Source organism: Gastrolobium bilobum, unplaced genomic scaffold (genome assembly GCF_033153095.1).
Source record: "Gastrolobium bilobum isolate Gb01-03AN ecotype WA unplaced genomic scaffold, APGP_CSIRO_Gbil_v1 utg2810, whole genome shotgun sequence".
NCBI lineage: Eukaryota > Viridiplantae > Streptophyta > Magnoliopsida > Fabales > Fabaceae > Gastrolobium > Gastrolobium bilobum.
This window is the reverse complement of record NW_026895666.1, coordinates 937,555-958,540: the sequence shown is the minus strand read 5'-3', so window position 1 is coordinate 958,540 and position 20,986 is coordinate 937,555. Positions and strand designations below refer to the sequence as shown.

General features: G+C 33.6%; 2 protein-coding genes across 2 annotated transcripts; one reads left to right on the top strand and one right to left on the bottom strand.

Annotated features, from left to right (window-relative positions):
* The first annotated feature begins 2,975 nt into the window (after nt 1–2,975).
* LOC133288375 (probable serine/threonine-protein kinase At1g01540) lies at nt 2,976–6,306 on the top strand. The gene is made up of 7 exons (XM_061486113.1): nt 2,976–3,706; nt 3,824–3,928; nt 4,023–4,145; nt 4,311–4,481; nt 4,580–4,709; nt 4,787–4,996; nt 5,862–6,306. Exons 1-7 carry the CDS (start codon nt 3,066–3,068, stop codon nt 6,015–6,017), a joined length of 1,536 nt encoding a protein of 511 aa, XP_061342097.1. The 5' UTR covers nt 2,976–3,065; the 3' UTR covers nt 6,018–6,306.
* A 937-nt stretch (nt 6,307–7,243) lies between these two features.
* LOC133287790 (PI-PLC X domain-containing protein At5g67130-like) lies at nt 7,244–11,483 on the bottom strand. Its single transcript, XM_061485472.1, has 8 exons — nt 11,373–11,483; nt 11,160–11,282; nt 10,925–11,062; nt 9,052–9,150; nt 8,626–8,929; nt 8,305–8,528; nt 8,100–8,186; nt 7,244–7,554 (listed from the first exon to the last, which is right to left on the bottom strand). Exons 1-8 carry the CDS (start codon nt 11,481–11,483, stop codon nt 7,363–7,365), a joined length of 1,278 nt encoding a protein of 425 aa, XP_061341456.1. The 3' UTR covers nt 7,244–7,362.
* Nucleotides 11,484–20,986: the final 9,503 nt, after the last annotated feature.

Sequence of the window (20,986 nt, the reverse complement as noted above, 5' to 3'; positions counted from 1 at the left end):
CACGTGTTGCGTGATTGCCCGAAAGCAAAGTGGTTGTGGATTCGCTGTCTTTCCAGATACCGACACACTGATTTTTTCAGCGGAGAGTATGGAAGCTGGTTTAAGAAGAACGTGATACTTGTTTGTAATGATAATAATCTTTCCAAAAAATGGATAGATTTTTTCTTTATAGGGTGCTGGTCGCTGTGGTACTGGAGAAATAAATCGATTCATGATCCTGATTTTCAGTTTCCTATATATCCAGAGAAGAGTGTTATTGCTTTTGTGGATAACTTAGGAAACCGAGGAATACACAACAGTAATGTTGAAAATAGATGCTGCCTAGAGGTCACTACCGGTAGATGGATTACACCAGAAGAGGCGTGGGTGGAGCTAAATATTGACGGAGCTTATTCACATTCAAGGCACAAAGCTAGTTGCGGTGGATTGATCCGTGATAGTAATGGGTAATGGAAAGGGGGCTTTGCCTATAATATTGGAGATTGTTCCCCTCAAGATGCAGAGGTCTGGGCTATTCTAAAGGGCCTAATTTACTGTTGGTTTAACCAGTTTTCTCATGTAATAGTAGAAGGAGATAACTTGGCTATCATTCAGCAACTACAACAAGTGCAACCCATCACCAATGAGTCTTATTCGTTCAATAGGATCAGGCAGTGGACTGAAAAAGATTGGCAGATCCGTTTCGTACATGCAAGGAGGGAAGCTAATAAATGTGCTGATTGGCTAGCCCAGCTTGCGCTTTCACGGGAGGAAGGTTTCCAAACCTTTAGATTTGTCCCACCGGGATTAAGTCAACTTGTTGCTGCTGACAACAACAGATAGTTTTCGTTTAGTTCTTTTTCTATCTTGTATTTATGTTGGGATTTATGAATATTATGTTACATGATGAAGCTTACATCATGCTACACTTACAATGCAAGTGGGCCCCATAAGTTTTTTTCAAAAAACAAAAAATAAGAAAATGGTGGGACCCACTTGCATTGTGAGTGTAACATGATGTAAGCTTCATCATGTAACATAATATTCATAAATCCCATTTATGTTTCCTGTTTTTCTTTCTGTCTTGGGTCTATGACCCTCTCTTTTTACCAAGAAAAACAAAAAACAAGGTTCGCTTTTTATGCAGTTACTGCAGATAATTTATCTGAAGTAAGTCAATTACGACGTCGTTTTGGGACGGAAATCATTGTGTTTTTGTAATTTAAATTTATTTCAGGATTATTATAGTCTTTATAATTATAATTTTCCAATCTTTCAATCCCAAAACGACGTCGTTTTGGAAGTAAATGCAGAAATATTTTTCTGATATATAAAAATATATGGGGTCATTTTTTGTTCTCTTCTCTTCACGTAGCTCCGTATGGATCCCACACATTTTTATATATGTGTTGAAGATAATTTTATTTTCTACAACATCCGAAACATTAATCACTTTTTTATAGTAACCTTAATCACTTTATTTAATGTCAAAATATACATTTGTAATATTATTTATATGGGAGAAGTTATATTTACTACTTTTTTTCTTACTACTTCTTATTATCAAATCTTTTCCGTCAATCTAACGGTTATGATTTATTGGGTCATACTTATTAATTAATTATTAATTTTTAATAAATTATAACCGCCAGACTGACGGAAATCAACAATTAAGATTTAGTAATATGAGGTAATAAGAAAAAATATAATAAATATAATATTTCTCTATTTATTTATGAAATGTTTTAATAAATAAGAAAGGGTTTATGGTTATTTTTAAATACTTTTATCATTATATGTTTATAACTTGCTTTAAATATTATTATTATTATTATTATTACTGGAGAAATGATTATGCATGCAACTCACTTGTAAGTTTTGACTTTTTTTAAACAATAAATGAAATTAAATCAGCTCATAATTTCGAGTTTTGACTAAAACAAGAGATGTTAGTTGGGTAGCACTTTAAACTACAAGGGTGTTGTTACCAAAAAAAAAAAAAACTACAAGGGTGTAACGCATCGGAAGTTCTGATTTTCTCTCGGAGTTTTGCAATTGCCGGAGAGAGAAGAGGGATCTTTTAGCTTAACATTAGCTAGTTTTATCCGCATATCAGCTGTTGATACGTAATTTTTTAAGATATATGAATTAATTAATTATTAATTCAAAATAAATTACGATCGCTTGATAAATAGATAGATAAAGGGGTAGCATCTTTTAATTCCAATATAAAATTAATTTTTTTTACTTTTTATCTTAATCGCTGATTTTTATTTTATACAATAATTATATTTTATTTATATATAATAATTAACTATAATTTAATAAATTACGACTACGAGATAAATAGAAATTAACAGCTAAAATAGAAAATAAGAGTTTTTAAGATTTCTCAATTGTTGTTTTTAATATTGTATTAAATATGAAGAATAATAGTTATATAAATGTAAAAAAAATATAAAGTATTAAATATAAAAACAAGAAAGAAGATTTTTAAAAAATTAAATCAAAACCGTTGGATCAATATAATTAATCAAATGATAAAATAAACTAGTAGTAACATTAATAATAATAATATCCTCTCTCTCTTGTATAAAAATTATATTTATATATTTTTTATTTATAATCTTGTCAATATATTCAGAGAAATACACAAATAGAGGAATATACCATATTACATGGGCAAATTTGTAAGAGTTTGTGAAAAATAAATAAATTATAAATATAACTCTCTCTCTTATGCTTTTTATTTATAAAAAAAGTCAGTTATTCTTCTTCTTCTTCTTGATTTTTAAATCAAAACTAAACGCATGCAAAGTAGCTGGATGCAATCTAGCGAAAAAATAGAGCATACTTAACAGTTTGGCTAATCGTAGATTTCACACGTAACAATACATACTCACTCCAAACAAGACAGTCACAGTCACAGTCACTGCAAATTGGGTTCCCATGAGGTCCCACCATGCCAGCTGCCATTGTCTCTGTCTCCTTCCCTACCCTTTCTCTCTTCTCTCTACTCTGTCGTCTCTATGCTTACCTCTTTCTTTCTTCCCTTCTTCACTTTTTCGTGAGGAAAAACCAAAGCAATGCCCGATCATCCCACTCCCACCATGAATGACCAACTCTCCAACCCAACCTCCATCTTCGGTCTCCGTTTATGGGTTGTTCTCGGCGTTTGCGTTGGCGTTGCCATCGTCCTTCTCCTCTTCCTCATCTCTATCTGGCTCGCTTTCAAGCGTTCCAAGACCAACCCTTCCATCCCAGATGTTTCCAAGGAGATCCAAGAGATCAGACTCGACCATGCCCTCAACCTAAACGGCCCTCCACTTCAACCCGACCCTTTTCCTGAACCCGACCCACTTCCCTCCAACGAACGCCAGGCCCTGCTGACACTACTTCCCCCCGAAGAAGATAACCCGTTGGGGTATAACAGAATTCAGTTTGAGATTGGGAAGAACCATAGGATTTCATACCCTGAACGTGCCTTTGTTAGGTCCAGTTCACATGACCCGAGTGGAGAGGCTCGACCCGTGGATCAGGTTCCTATGGTGATTCCTGAAGTTTCTCATTTGGGTTGGGGCCATTGGTACACTCTCAGGGAGCTTGAGGATTCCACCAATGGCTTCGCACCTGAGAATGTTATTGGTGAAGGCGGCTATGGAATCGTTTACCATGGTATCTTGAAGGACAATAGTCATGTTGCTATTAAGAATTTGCTCAATAATAGGTGAATTCTTTAGTTTTTTTTTTCAAACGATGATTTGCATTGGAGTAGTTTTCTTTATATGAATGACATAAATTTAATTAATTATAAGATTGGTGCGTGAATAATTGATAACGCTAGGGGACAAGCTGAGAAGGAGTTTAAGGTTGAAGTGGAAGCTATAGGACGAGTTCGCCACAAGAATTTAGTGAGGTTACTAGGTTATTGTGCTGAAGGAGCTCATAGGTATTATTATTCTATTGATTTTTCCTTAACTCTTATGCTCCGTCTCAGTGTAACTTCTATACACTTATCAGGTTAATTTCTCATCTTCCCACAGAATGCTTGTGTATGAGTACGTTGACAATGGTAACTTGGAGCAGTGGCTGCATGGGGATGTTGGGCCTTGCAGTCCTCTGACTTGGGAAATTCGAATGAACATTATTCTGGGAACGGCAAAGGGGTAAACAACAAATAGACTTACTTTTTCCAGCTTTGATTCACTTTCTTTTTTCTTGATTTTGTTTTTTTTCCCCTAAATTTCATCAACCCCCAACTGTCCTTCTTATTGGTCATTGTTCTGTTGGCAAAAATGCTTTTCCTTATCATAACTGTTATATTTCAACAGGTTAACTTATCTTCATGAGGGGCTGGAACCAAAAGTTGTTCACCGTGATATTAAATCAAGCAACATTTTGCTTAATAAGCAGTGGAATTCAAAGGTGTCAGACTTTGGCCTTGCCAAACTACTTGGATCTGAGAGCAGCTATATTACAACCCGTGTCATGGGTACATTTGGGTTTGTACAGTCTCCCTTGTCTGTTGTCTCACTCCCTCCTAGAACTGTTACAAATGATGAGTTGCCAACAATTCCCTTACTTATTCTTCTTTTGGCAGATATGTAGCTCCTGAATATGCAAGTACTGGCATGTTGAATGAAAGAAGTGATGTTTATAGTTTTGGAATTCTTATTATGGAAGTAATTACAGGCAGGAATCCAGTTGATTATAGTCTGCCTCCAGAAGAGGTTTGAACTATTTCACTATTGTAAGTACATCTCTGTTATTGCCTTTTCACTTGTAACTGAAAACTCAGAATTTTCAGGTGAATTTAGTTGACTGGCTCAAGAAGATGGTTAGTAACAGAAATCCAGAGGGAGTGTTGGATCCCAAGCTCCCTGAGAAACCAACTTCAAGGGCACTAAAGCGGGCCCTTCTTGTAGCCTTACGCTGCACAGACCCTAATGCACAAAAGCGGCCTAAAATGGGGCATGTAATACACATGCTCGAAGCTGAAGATTCCCCTTACAAAGAGGTAACAATCATTTCTGCTTAAGTTAATTCAACTTCAGTATGGTGCTAGTTAATGAATAAAGGAAATATAGCATGTTCATTGTTCTTTCATTAACCGGTAGCATAAATTTAGATGTGACAGATAAGGAAACATATTTTAAATTTCAATAAAGACTTAGATAACAGGCGATCCCCGGTTTGTTAAATTAAATTACCAATTTGTGGTTTCCTGTCTCGGCCTACTATGGAGTTTTGGTATCAGATTTAGTTTCTAATTTAGTGTTTCGATTTAGGGAAAAATGTTTCTGCAGTTACCGCAGATAAGTTATCTACATTTATTCCCAAAACGACGTCGTTTTGATATTGAAATCTAAAAAAATTATAAATATAAAGACTATTATAACCCTGAAATAAAAAAATTAAAAATAAAAAAATTACAAAAGCACCATGATTTCCGTCCCAAAACGACGTCATATTGGGTTTACTGCAGAAAAAGCGAACCCAATGTTGGAAGTGTTTATCATAGTTTGTGTGAATTCTTGAAATAAATGCGTATTTAAAGCAGGACATCATGTGACTAAATATTTCAACAACTAGAGACATTTGTATTCATTTCTGCTATAGTAACCTCTTTGTCATGTGTGGTTCTTCAGCTTATCTACAAGTCCTGAGTTTGATCTAGTTTCATGAACTAATATCCACCTTACCGTGTTCTCCTCCTGCATACTAACTGAACCCCACCAAAGTTTAATAAATGAAACTGCGGCATGTAAAAAAATACCACTCCGAATGTGATAAACAAGAGTAGTTTGCGCCCCTCATATTTGATGTTCTCACAGTTGAGCTGTTTCATTTTTAATTATTAAACAAGTGTTATCTTCTTATAGGATCGCAGGGCTAGAAGGGATGCAGGACATTTACTTAACAATAGAGTAGAGGATGGATTGAAAGAGGAGGTGACTGTATCGGTTGATGATTGTAAGCTTGATAACGGGATGTGTGCCAATGAGACAAGATCAAACCATCCAGTAGAAAAGCAATAAATTTGCATAGCTGTCTCTTTAATGACCAAAAAGCTTTTGGTACCCGTCCTCCCTTTACAACCTGTCACTGCAAAAGCCTAAACAATTTGCATCCATCGGGCCTTTAACATATTTTGCTCTAGGCTCTTTGCGCGATCTATACCTCGGCCTACACTCACATAACCCCACAACGAGATTTCTCCGATTTCTCTCTGTCCCATGTCTTTTATAAGGGATGATTGTAGCTTGAGGTTGGTCATGTAAATTTTAGCCATATTGTTCGATTCATCTAATAAAAGAATGTCATGTTTCGTTGGGTATCATGTTTGAGCTGCTTGAACATTATTTGATTAAAATACACTTGCATTCTCAACATTGCTTTTACTGAAGCGAATTTCTTACACCTATAAAGTCGAGTTGAGATGTACATCAGATTAAACGCCAATACATCATGCCTAGTGTTTTTTTTTCTGAGGTCCATTATACTGCATACTAAAGAGACACGCCACATTCATGTTAAGTAGTTAGTTGGCATAGATGACAAATTATTTTCCTTTCAATGTGGTGGTCCTTCAGCCCCATTTTTTGCTCGAGTGGGGAACTTAATGTTGATTTGGAAAGACCCTGACAGCTGGTTAATGAGTTCCATTAATGGAATCATCTTTAGAAGGCATCCCATATGTGGCCAGCATAATTGGATTTTGTCCCGTGGAAAAGAGGAAGCCCCACAATTGAAGCATTTTGGATCTAGTAAATCTTCAACTGATCTTCACTTGTATGATCATTGTAAAGAACCTTGGGATACACCACTCCAAAAGTTAGCTCAAAGGGTGGGAGTGCCCAAGGTCTTATAAATTTCACATTAGTTGCACATACAACCAATGTAGGACTATATATCTCAACACGTCCCCTCACACGAGAACCCATTGGGCTTGAAGCGTGGACAATGCAACAGGCCCAGCTTACTTGTGCTAAGAAACTCCACAAGAGAAAGTGGAGAACGGCGAGGCTCTGTTTTTTACAATCACAAAAACATACTTTTGAAATGGCTTGCTAATGCTCAAATTTGGAAGTTCACTTGGCGAGTTATTAGCAATAAATCGAACTGCATTTCTTAAGAAACAGCGGGTACAACCAACAGATGTTTCCTAGATAAGGAGTTCTTTCATGTGACAAGAATTTATTAAGTTCTTGGGGATGTCAATCATTAAACAATCAAGTCATATTACAGCCATGAAGTGCCGTCTGATAAAAATTGACTCGGATTCCATACAATACTCGGAATCAAATTGGCCAAACCATCTAGTACAACATACACACATACCTATTTTCACATGATTAAAAACTTCCCAAACTTAACAGCATTCTATAACCATGCCAAGAAAGTTGTGGCCGAAGTTACTATAACGGACTGCATCAGCTTAGCCATTCTACCAACATAAGCAGAGCTCGCGTGATTGTTATCTTGTGGCTGCTGGTTTCCGCCTGAGGCGGCTGCTGTAGCAGGTGGAGGTGGAGAAATGGGAGGAACATCACAAGTGCCAAACGTAGCGTTTGCCTGTACATATTAACACACAATTAAATATAAGAAGGTTTCCAATTCCAATGTACATTACTACAGTTTTAATCATCCTTACACATATTGTTGAGATATATAGTCCCACATTGATTGGATGAGCAACTAATATAGCCTTTATAAGGCTTTGCGCACTTCCACCCCTTGAGCTAGCTTTTGGGGTGGTGACCTCAAGGTTCTTAACATGGTATCAGAGCCTCACCGTCCCCCGCTTTAAAAAGTGGAATTAAAATAAAATAAAAAAAGCACAAAAATGTAAACAAAAAATGGGCCTGTGCAATTTTCACACTTCTAGCCTAAAGGGCTCTTGCGTGAGGGGGCGTGTTAAGATATATAGTCCCACATTGATTGGATGGGCAACTAATATAGCCTTTTATAAGGCCTTGGGCACTCCCACCCCTTGAGCTAGCTTTTGGGGTAGCGAGTATAGGATTAGCTTACAATAGGATTAAACCTACATTTCCTACTATAGGATTAGCTTACAATGGTAAAAGCAGCAACTAAGCATAAGGTGGTAGAAATTAAACCTTGCAATAAGCAATGCTGTCACACCCGCAAGTGAGATGGCCGTTTACTTCATCAACAGCTTCTGGTGCTCCTCCGCCATCACTCCTCTTTAACATCATTATTATCATCAATAAATTATGAACTGTTTTGCTAAGTTTGAGAGTAATTAATAACAAGCATGATCAATGATTTGATCAAAATTTGTACAAAGTAGGAAGTAACTACCCGGTAATAATCAACAGCAATGAAATTTGGCCACCGGTTGCCGGTTGCTTCACGGCAAGTCTTCATCATGCTAAGTAACGGAGCCGAATTGTCAGCACAGGCCTGAGATCGATTTGGAGCAGAATGAAAATAGTTGAGCAGAACCAATGACTTAGATGTTGTGTTCATTGCTGATGATTCTGCACGGTTTGGACAAGAACCAGCTTTCATGCCTTCATCTCCGTCTAAAATTCCGACGCATGATCATGATTAGTTTCCAGCATTCTTAAAAAAATAAGTGCATGCATGAAAAACATCTTTGCAATAAAAATATTTACTCACACTGGTTTTCTACCACGTATGTCCACTGGTAAGCAATGCCCTCAGAAGCTTCCTTAGATGATATGGAGGTGAAAACGACCAAGCGCTGATTGGTTTGGACCATGTCATGTAAGGTTGGCCATTCTCCACCGTTCTTGGGCATACGAGACACTGGTAACATGTACTTGCTAAGGCCTGAAGCAGTGAAGATCTTAGTTAGGCCATGAGGAGATGTGACGTAGTCCTCAATGAAGATGGTGACAATTTCTGATGGATTTGAATCAAGAAATGATCGAATGTCGTTAAGCACGTTTATGGCAGGTTGCTGCATGTAGACATAGACATTTGGATGTTAAAACACAAGAAGGAATGAATTAATGGACCAAAAGTTACGTATGTCATTGATGAAATGAAGGAAGCAGATATATAATAGAGCCACGCACTTACGAATGCAGTGAAGTTGAAACATTTGCCTTCAGCCGAGTGACACAACCAGATGTCGTTTAGAAAATCATACATATCTAACATAAATCCTCGAACGCCATTCTGTCAATATATGTATATCCATTAGAAAGTGAAGAAATAAAGCGTAAAGGGGTCATGCAGAAACTAATCCAACAACTAGCGGGGTTTTGATTTTCCTTAATTTTATTTCAACTGCAACTCGTATAGCTGCTATTTATGTTCTCATTCAATTTTTATTTACCGCTTTAAACAAAGTTTATTCACATGGAAACAGCTGATTGTTCAATTTTATTTTATTTTTAAATAAAAAATTATTAACTTATCTCACTTTGTAAATTATATATCAATTTATCTTTCTTTAATCAAAATTAATCGGGACTCATTTTAAAATCAAATTTTACACATTGAATGACTCTTTTCACAACCCGACATAAGGAAATAGTATTAAATTAAAATTTAGTATCAAATTGAAAATTATTATTAAATTTAATCGAGCAATATTTTAGAATTCTTTGAAATTTAAAAATATCAAATTCATTATTAATAATATCAATTTAATTATTAATTTTTTTCCTATTCGCTTAAAAAATTCAATATTTTCTTGACAAATAAAAAAATTAAAAGAAAAATTAATAATTATACTATTATTATTAAATTTAAAATTTACAAAAACTTCAAAATAAGATTTAAATATATTAAATCAAATTGTATGTATAGGAGAGAAACATATTTCAAAATTCTTACGAATTCAAACAAATTTGACTCAACAAATTATTAATTTCTTCCTTGCTAAAATTATTTTTGATAATAATAATAATAGGAATTTTGAAATACTTTCATATAAAATGAGAATTATATTTCAAAATGAAGAAAGTTATACTTACAACCTTTTTTTTTACAACCTCTTACAACCATTTCTTAACTCCGTTGATTTCCGCCAATGAACGATTATTATTTGTTGTGAATTAATAATTAATTAATGAGTTTAATTTGCGAAAATCATAACCATTGATTGGCGGAAATCAATAATGTTAAGATATGATTGTAAGAGGTTGTAAAAGAAAAAGGTTGTAAGTATAACCTTCTTCTTCGTGCAAATTTATAAACTTCAAAAAATAATGGTTATAATTTTAAATGTTATTTGATTAAATAAATTTAATAATAATTTTCAATATAATATCAATTTAATACCAATTTGGTCGATATTTACTCAAGTACTTTAAAGAATGAAAAAATAAATAAAGAAAAAAATATTTATGCAGTTAATGCAGATAAGTTATCTGCTTTATTCCTAAAACGACGTCGTTTTGGTATTGAAATCTTAAAAAATTATAAATATAAAGACTACTATAACCCTGAAATAAATTAAAATTACAAAAACACCATGATTTCTGCCCTAAAATGACGTCGTATTTGGCATACTGCTGATAACTTATCTACGTGCAGAAAAAACGAATGCATAAATAAATTGATGATCACGTCCGATGGTAGCCACGTAACCAGTAATTGAATTAATAGTTGCAATAATTCCATAGAAAGCTATTTTGTTTGTTTGAATGGAGAAAGAACAAATAAAATAAAATAAATTGTAATACGAGTCAGAACTTTTTTAAAACACGAGCATCAACCATTTGTTAGTTGTCCTATATAATATTCCTAATTTACCAATAATAAATTAATACTAGTTGAGGGGGAATTTCAGTTTCAATCCTAGTTCTTTATAGCACAATGCACAAACCTATGCTCTGTTTTTTAAATAATCCTTTGCTGCACATTCCTAAAGACTATTCACATCTAGGGATTACTATATTATGACAGAGAAAAAAAAAAAAAAAAGAAAGGAGGAGAATCTTACTTTGAGTTGATCAGCAACCGTGTCTTCCTGGTTCATTGGGGCTACAATGAAAGACCCTGTGGCCGATCTCGCCCCGGCCAGAGCAAAGGAATTGTGGGTCGTGAGCCATGAATAGCGATCAAATGATAAGCCCTTCTTCTGAACATGATTTTAACAAAAAAATTAAAATAATAAGCATAAATTTGAACAACATGGAAAAAAAAAAAACTCACATGAATTGGGAAAAGAGACCAACTTTAGAAGTGGGGCTTAAAGGCTGTATTCGGGAACATCTGGGTCGGGTATTCCCATTTGCAGGGCATGTCTGGCAGCTGAGACCAGCATCGCATTGGTTGTCTGACCCGCAAGTTTCTCCGATCTGCTACCTCGGACTCGGTCAGAATAACCCATAAAAATAAAAATAAAAATGCTAATATTCAAAATTCAAAAATCTGATTAGAAATAGGACCTTGAGGCTGGACGAACAGGTGAAGAGACAAATAACGATTAGAACAAGTTGGATTCGTAAATTAGAGATGCGAATGGTACTACGTAACAACAACTGCAGAAAACGAAACATCATATGGATTTTCAAGAGGGAAGGATTAATTTATAAAGTTAAAAGGGATTCAGAAAGACACAATGAATATTTAATGCGGACATAAATGTAATAATATAGCTAATACATAGGCTTAGTAATTTCTTGCCTTCATTCTTCTTTTCCGCCTTTCCGGTTTGAGAGTTTAACTTCGAGGAGTGAGGTTTTTGTGCAGACAAACGAATCAGCACTGTTTGTTGGTAATGAAAGGACGATAGATTTGGTGAGGGAGGAAAACTGGGGAATTAGGAACCAAACGCGTTACATTGATTGGTCACAAAACAACACATTAGGTACATCTACTATTTCTTCATTTCTTTCCGGAGTATTCACCTTAATTTGTGCATTATTTTTATTTTACTTCTATTTTTTACGGGTTCAAATATATATTTTTATAAATATTTATTTTTAATTTGATCCATAAAAATATTTTTAATTCATTCTTTTTCTGTATAATCATATTCACATTTGTTTTCACCTATAACATTATGATATTGGTTTTCAGTTATTCTATAATATATGAATCAAATTAAGAATGTATATTATCTCCGTTTAATTTGGTCTCTATACTTGAGTGTTATAGCACTAACAAATAGTTATATAATAACAATAATAATATGACTAAAATTTTAAATTAAAAACAATTGCGGTATAAAAACTTAATTGAAATCTTTTTTACAACAACTTAAACAACAAGAGTATCACAAGAATAAAAATATTTTTATATCTTTTTTAAATTTTACTCGGCAGATGGTTAAAGGTAGAAAGGTTACTTTATGAAAATAGATTAGAAACACGTTTGATAAACAATTTCTTTGCCAAATCAAGATATACTTAAAATAATAATAACGCGTTAGTCCTAACGGTAGTTATTGTTATGAATGATTAATTAGTTTGTATTCAGGAATTGGATTAGCAAATTTTTAGAAGATAAAACCGTTGTTAGTTGTGAGGAGTGTACTAATATTAGAGTTTTACTTAATTTTACTTTCAAGTTTTTTTTATTATAGTACTAGTATTAAATTTTGAATTCAAGTTTTTATATAAATTACTCAATTCCTTGTTCTGTAGCTAACTCTCCAATTAAGATGTGTTTAGTGACATCTTTAATTTTTAATGATTATACAAAATAAATAATATTTTTCAATAATTTAAGAAATCAGTAACATTATATTATATTCAACGTTTTCCTTGCCAATCTTTAAAAACATTATTTATGTCTTTGTTTAAAGGGGGGGGGGAGGTCAATAATTTGCACTTGAAGAGCAACATATTAATATGATAGGGTTTTGATTCCAATCGTCTTAAGTTACATAGTAAGAAACATTTATTATATTTTATTTAATTATTTTAATTATTGCTTGATAATTTTTTAAAATTACTTAATTTCAAACTCTAAAGACACACGCATGTTAACAGGAAAAATTAAATATAAAATGAAGTGCAGTACTATAATAAAATGCATTACCAATGACATGGAAAACTGTCCTGAAAAGCGAAAGGACACGGCATCTGGAGCGAAGCCAAGGCCAAGGCCCAAGGAGGCAGATAAAGATATATTACAAAATTGGAAGGAACGTCGCTATCCCCGCCACTTGACATGCTTAATGCGAACGAAAGGTTGTCACTTGTTGTAGTCTATGGAATGTGTCTATTTCGACCACTTCATATGATTAATGCAAACGAAATGTTGTAGTTCTAATTTCAAACTTTGCTTTCATTGCTGCTCAATTTTTGAAGTGCTGAATAGGCATTAGATGTCGTCATTGGACAGGAAATGTCTCAGCGAATAATTTTTTCACAGGATAATATTTCGAAACATGCTTATAGTTATAGCCACAATGGTCTCCCTTTCATTTTTATAGAAATTACAATACTTACATATATGCTTCAGTTTCAGCCTTTATTTATAATTATACGTTTCCGACTTGAGATATGCTTGATCAAATGAAAGCAATAGATTGTATAAATATTTACCTTGCGTTGCCTTGACCTTGACCAATAACAAAAAAAAAAAAAAATTGGAAAAATAATTTATACAACCCAAAAATTTAAGTTAAGAATTTTATAATTTTTCTAGTTTGAAATATGAATATAACCCCACTGCACCAAGAGTTAATATTTAAATTTTAAAATGTAAAAAAATTGAATAATGCTTATAGCATGCCTTTACTATATTTCAAAGGATGTTTATAGGTCTCCACCCAAAAAAAAATGTTTACAGGCTTAGTGCTCAAAAGAAACTAAAAAAGCGAAAATGCTTTGGCTTTAGCGTTTACCTATAATTTATTATGAATTTAACATTTTTGTTTTTCTTGCGTATATTTTTTTTTTCAGCCACATTTTTTTCATAATGGGACTCACTCACTCACTGTCATGTGTGTGTGACAGAAATTTTTTTACAATAAAAACAAAAATATTTTTCTCATTTATCATAGGGAAATATTATATATTTATAAATTTTTTGTTTACAAACTACACTCTGTTATGTCTAACCTATTATACCTATTTATTTCAAATAGGGTTATTTCTGTCATTTGTTAATTAACCATGTAACTGATTGCTGAGGTGGCATAGTTAGTTAGATTAGTATTGTGTTTAGATTCATTTTCCTGGAAGCTTATAAAGATAAGCTTGTGTATTGAGATACCTAATTTTTCGCTAATCCAATTCAGAAAAATAAAAATGTCTTTCCTCTTCCATTCTGTTATAACCGGTAATACACTCTTGAATAGAGTATTATCGATTAGGAATAAGGTAGTTTGTAAGTTTGTAAAAAAAAAGAGTTCATAAACAGATTTTTTTTCTTTATTATATAGTTCAAACATTAAGATGTGTTAAATTAAATGAAAACAATAATTATATAAACGTATATCTTGTATTGCCTTGACCAAACATAAGATTGATGGATAAGGAGGAACGGTGTAAATAATTAATTCAACGTAATAGGTGAAAACAAATTTATTATATTATATTAGCGGTATGAACATAATGATATAAAAATAAGAAATTTTATTTTAATGTTAAGTATTGATTCATTTGCATCTATATGTTCGTATATTTAACAATAAAAATATTAGATATCAATAAAATCAATAATTAAGATTGGAAGTATTGGAGATTATTTCTTTATATTATATTATTTCCTAAAAAATATTAATACATTAAAACAGATGGCCTAAATTTATATAAAACCACGTATCCAGTTATATAAAGAAACGGATGAAAAATTATATAAATAAATATTTAATGTTGAAAGTTGACTGTCATGTGGAAGATCTTTGTTGGTAAACGTCAATTCGAAATACAATTATTTGTTCAATAAAAAAATGAGGGATGTGGTATTTGCAATTCTGTTCGACTGAGTCATTGAATGGTCGACAGGTTATTATATTGCCACGAATTTTAGGTTGAATATGTCATTCATAGCATATACTGCTTGCCGCTTTAAATTTGAGGTGATTTTGGTATCAAATCATCTGGATACCTAATATAACATACCAAGAAAAATCATGTAGCATATAAGATATATCAGTTGTTCTCCTTCTCCCCAGATCCCACGCCAATTTGTATTCAATGCTCACCTTTCCACGTACACGGTCCCACGAAATTACCGGGACATAATTAGAGGTTGTTCTTAACTTGCTTTAACTTGCTTAGGCGAGTTTAGGCAAATAAAATTCCTAGCACCGTTTATTACGATGTATTTTTTAGGATTTTCGAGAAATTGAGAGTGGTAATCATATTTATCCACGTTTTGGGACAAGTTTTTAAAAAAAAATTCGGGAATCTGATTTTTCCGGAATTTTATTTTGTGTGTAAATTTTTTTGAAAATACTATCCAGGAGATGATATTCTATGATTTATATGACAAGAGAAAATTTAATATAACTAAACATAGTATTAAGAAAATTAATCTAATATTTCCGAAAATATTTTAGTCTACCAAACACATTTTTGCTAAGATTCCCAGAAAACTCATCTCTCTATCATATTCCAGGAAATCGTGATTCCGCCTCGCTAAATCGTTACAAAGCCTAGACGAACAAAAGTCCTAATTCATCACGGTGAGTCTAGGCGAGCAAAAGTCTTAACTCGTCGTAGCAAGTCTCGGCAAACAAAAATACTAACTTGTTACACCGTCTAGACGAACAAAAGTTCTAACTATTTGATACGTTAGGCATGTGATAAACTATGAGTTTATAATGTTTTAAAGGATTAAAATAACTTTTACATCTAGTCAAAAGCACGAAAACTTATAGTTATTAATCTAAAAAGCATGAACTTTAAAATATTGACTTATTTGAATGATTTTTTCTTGTTTTGTAGGACAATTGAATTGAATTGGAATATTGGAACAGTGGTTAAGTTAAAAGGAATTAAAAAGATTAATGAGAAGTAGTCATTTAGTGAAAATCTCCATAAATCTATCTTCCGGCCAACTTAGTATCCAAGATGATAGATGTGGATCTTGTATTCTACATAGAAGTTGTATATCTCTCTTTTGTCTTGCCAACGAGATCAAGATCATATCAATAGAACAAGAATAGCTCAAGTTATACCCAAAATACGAAATTATATTTTTGTTATTAAAATAGTTGTTGCGACTCACGGCAAGTGCACCGATCGTACAAGTAATATAATGATTGAATAAGAGATCGTTCCCACGAGGATTATACTCAAGCACTAATTCACTATCGCAACTTAAGTTGGACAATCAAAAGTGTAGTGTATCGGTAACAGGATTTGAATTTGAAATTTGAAATATTAAAACTAATTAATTGCAAGAATTAAAAGCAAGAAATTAAAGATTTGAATTAACTAATTTTTTTTTTTTTGGAAATAATAGGAAATTAAAACAAAAACACAACAAAAAGAAACTAGGCACAAAGCCTAGACCAGTGAACACCTATAGTGTCACCATACAGACTATCAATACAACCTGACGGTGGACAATCAAATTCCTGGATTACCCAAGAGAAACCATAAGAGTAAGAGGCTAGAAAGTCCGCTACTCTATTTAAAAGAGCATAGCTAGGGTTTCGATTTCCTTCAATCTCTTTATTATGTTTGAATTCCTTCTTTACGTTAATCGTCCTTAATATCAATCTAATCGATCATTTCTTATGTAATTAGGGCTTAATCCCTTGTTACCCTAAACTTTCACAATCTTGCAAGAACCCTAGTTCCCGGTTATTATCCGAGAAGGTGAGCATTAAGTTCAAGAACCATAAAGATTACGCAAACTCTATGTCTATTCCTAGAATCATAAAGTGTACGATGAAATTATCAGATAAGGATCACACACCAACATTCCTAGTGTCATGCATTCACCTAAGATCAATATATAAGATTCAAGCCTATATAAAGCATTAAAAATAGATAATTTCATTCATGACAGAAAGGAAAATTAACATAACGAATTGTTCAAAGCATAATAACGAAATTGAATTCCGTCTAACCCTAACTACTAAAAAATCTAGCCAGACATAGCAATATCAAGAACGAAATAAAATAGAAAAGCTACCCCAAACTCCATAGATGAATGGTGAATCTTCAATATCTTCAGTGCTGACTTGATGTTGATCCGTCTCCGCCGTTCACGAACATGAATTGATTGATCTTCTGCCTTCCCTCTGCCTCTAAGTGTCAAGAGCTCTCTTCCAATATGAAAAACTTCTTAATTCTGACCTCAAAATCGCTTGTTAATGGCCAAGAATCGTGCCCTAAGTGAATAACTCGAATTGGGCATAAGTTGGGTTTCTAGGGCGCTTAAGCCTGGTCATCCGTGCTTAAGCTTCCTCATTTACGAATGCAGAATCAAAGTTCGCGCTTAAGCTTGCTGGGGCGCGCTTAAGCCTGCTGAGGATTGCATGAAAAATTAACGTGGCGCGCTTAAGCGCGATGGAGCACGCTTACGCGCGCTCTTCGAGCTGGAACTTCCTTCTTGCAGCACGCTTAAGCCCTGAGTTGGGGGCTTAAGCGCCCAGAGGCCGAGAAGATTTGCGTATTTAGGAGGCTTTAGCTTCCTAATGGGAGCTTAAGCCTCCAAAGGCAGAGGTCATTTGCTCTTTGATTGGGATTTCTTGACTTCTAGGGGGCTTAGGCCTCAATGTGGGGGCTTAAGCCTCATCTTTAACGACTTGATAATCTTAATAAGATCTTCAAATCTTTTTGTTTTGCTCTTCATCTATCCATATCTTCATATTTGTTTCCTTTTGTCATCAAATCCCTTCAAAACATCAAATATAATTTAATTATTTCATAATCAGATAATGTTCATGATTTTATGTTAAAACCCTAGTATTTGACTTGTTCAACTTGATAATTTATATTAATTTAACCTATAAAAATAAGATAAACTAAAGGTTTATCAATAGCGCGTTTTAGCGGCCTTTAAAGGCGCTTTAGCGCCCATGCGGGACCTAATTAAGGCTCATTACATGGTTTTCACGTAAAATAATGATTCCTACACCTATTTAAGATAATCTTCACAAGTCTTTGAGATAACTCGATACTAGAGGTATAGTTTTCATCGAGGAAGCATGTTCTTCATGCTTTTGAGAGTCAGAGATGAGTCAGAGGCAAGATTACGCTGAAATTCTTGAAGATTCTCCGCGCAATCACACCAATGGATTTTAGGGAAGCTTTCTTGATTTATCGTGTTCTTGTTTCTACTATGTTCGGCTAGTTTTTCTTTGTAGTTAGGGCTAGATGGAACTCAATCAAATATTTGTTATGAATAATCTTTAATGTAATTTTTTTTATATTGATGAATTTATCTTTTCTTTATGCCTTCTATGATTTTGATCTTGTAGATTGATTTAGAGTGATGGTATGACAATTGGGATTTTGGTACATGAACCGTGCGTGATAAATTCATCGTCAATTATTATGATTCAAGGGATACACATGAGAATAATGCAATCTTTATGATTCTTGGATTTAATGCTTATTTTCTTTGAAGAACAGCAGGGGAACTAGATTTTTCTAAAGAGAGTAAAGAATTAGAATGTTAAGGGATTGAGTCTTAATTAACTTAAGGGAATCGATTGGCGATATGAAAAAGACGCTTAATTAAGGTTTTTAATTCATAATATAAATGGGAGATTGGGGGAAATCAGAATCATAACTGCGTTTCTTACTTGTCAAGTAACTCAAATTTTTCTTTCTTGCTTGTTATTTAGTTTAGTTTTCATACAATTCTCATGTTCAATTGTCCAACTTAAGCATAAATAGTGAATTAGTCATTGAAATCTAATTCTTGTGGGTACAATACTCTTACTGATACACTTTATTACTTATACGACCGATGCACTAGCCGAGTTCGCAACAACATGCATGTTCGACAAGCGTGACTTTGCGTCATTCACACGTTGATACGTGGCACAAAAGTTAATATTTTGACTGTACTTCGGAAGGCCGTGACTTTTGACTCTGGTGTCCAAATCAGGTATTTTTTTTATTCCACATATTTTTTCGAGATCTACGTAATGACATCTCATTGAAGGGGATTCAGACAAAAAAAATCCCAATTTTTTTTTTAATTTAAGATATTTTACCGTAAAATTTCGGAAGACTACACTTTTAACTCGGGTGTCTGAATCAGGTGTGATTTTTTTATTCCATATAATCAAAAAAGTTATATGGGAAGATTGAACTCATGTAATCAATTACATGGACTATTACTCAAGTGTCCGAAATATATTATCTTTTTAAAAAGATTTTTGAAAAAATGTTAATATAATATAATATGGTCCCATTTTTTGGAAAATATATTTGACCAAATCCCATTTTCAAATATGCCACACGTAGCTGTTGAAAAGTTACGTGGAATAGAAAAAAAGCTTTTGATTCGCACATTTGAGTCAAAAGTATGGCCTTTCGAAGTTTTACGGTAAAATATCTTAAATTCAAAAAAAATTGCCCCTTCAAATGTGATTTCATTGTATAGATCTCGAAAAATTATATGGAATAAAAAAATCACTTGTTTCGCACATCCGAGTCAAAAGTTACGGCCTTTCGAAGTTTTACGGTTAAAATATTAACTTTTGTGCCACGTGTCAGCGTGGGAATGGTCTAAAGTCACGCTTGGATGGGGCGCGACTTTGCACAGGTTGTGCCTGTGCAGGGCACGACATGTTGCGCTCACCAGGGGCATGGCTCAGTGCAATAGATTTGTATATTGGTCCAAAATTAGGATTGGCAAAACGAGCCAACCTGGCTCTACCCGGCCCAACTCACATGAAACCCGAAAAAAACGAGTCGGGTTAGGGTTTGCTCAGAAAAAAAAAAATGAGTCAGAAAACCCAACCCAACCCGACGCGATTCGGGTTAGGGATGGCTCAAAAATATGGCTCGTGGGTTGGCTTGAAAAAATAGCTTGCGAGTTGGCTCGCGGGTTGGCTCGAAAGTTGCTCGCGGATTGGCTCGTTTTCAGCCTATTAGAATGAACCTGTAGTATCAATGCACTAGCTATGTGGCTTCCATCAGCTTAAACAAAGGGTTACAAAAAGAGACATAAAAGTAAAACATTCTAGTTTTGAATTTTCTTCACAACAAATTTGCACCAACATCAAGAAACAATTAAGACCACTTGTTATCAAGTGGGTAAGATATTTGAACCAAACGGAGCCAGCACAGCCTAATAATATAAAAATAGCAGGGATGTGAGAAGATTAGGGACTTAGGTTTAGAGAAGGAAGAAAGACGATGACAACATGTGTGGATTTTGTCCATTTTTATATATTATATTTTGTATTTTTTTATAAAAAAAAAAACTCAACCGGCGAGCTGACCCGTGGGTTGGCTCATTTTTTTTCGAACTGGGTCGGGTCGGGTTGGCAGCTCATTTTTGCCAACTCAACCCGGCTCATTTTTGATAGGTTACGAGCCAACCCTATCCAAAATGACTATATTTTTGTAATTTTTATTAAAATAATAATATATTATTTTTTTGTGAAATTTACCATTTTTTCGGTACATAAATTAACAGTTTTATTTAAATTGTAAATGTAATTATTATTAATGAATGTGAACAGATTATAAATTTTCTATGCAGAAATTATAACTTTTTACTTTTTTTATTACAAAAAAAAATATAAATATTACATTTAAAATAAATCACACAAAAATATAAAACACAAAAGTTCATAATTACAAACCTTAACCCATCGTGAAGATCAGAATAATATTCAAAAAATTAAAACAATTTTTTTTATACATGAAAAAATCTTTAAAACAAAGAGAAGAAAATTGACGACCACCTCTAAAGTGAGAAGTGGCCGAGGAATTCACAAGCAAATACAAGATAAGCCCGAATATATATGGTAGAATCATAACCATAGAATACGGAGATTTGAAAAAACACATTCGTCATTCATGTCCGGGTGATCAAGCATAAGATTTGTCAATCAATACACGCAGTAGTTACCCTTACTTAACATGTGAATAAAGTGAATTTGCCAATTATTTCATATTCGAGA

Coding starts and splice junctions, on each gene's coding strand:
- LOC133288375 (XM_061486113.1), top strand. CDS start 3,066: ATGCCCGATCATCCCACTCCCACCATGAATGACCAACTCTCCAACCCA. Junction 3,707..3,823: donor AAGAATTTGCTCAATAATAG/GTGAATTCTTTA, acceptor TGATAACGCTAG/GGGACAAGCTGAGAAGGAGT. Junction 4,997..5,861: donor AAGATTCCCCTTACAAAGAG/GTAACAATCATT, acceptor ATCTTCTTATAG/GATCGCAGGGCTAGAAGGGA.
- LOC133287790 (XM_061485472.1), bottom strand. CDS start 11,483: ATGTTTCGTTTTCTGCAGTTGTTGTTACGTAGTACCATTCGCATCTCT. Junction 11,283..11,372: donor CCTGTTCGTCCAGCCTCAAG/GTCCTATTTCTA, acceptor CCGAGGTAGCAG/ATCGGAGAAACTTGCGGGTC. Junction 9,151..10,924: donor CGGTTGCTGATCAACTCAAA/GTAAGATTCTCC, acceptor ATATATTGACAG/AATGGCGTTCGAGGATTTAT.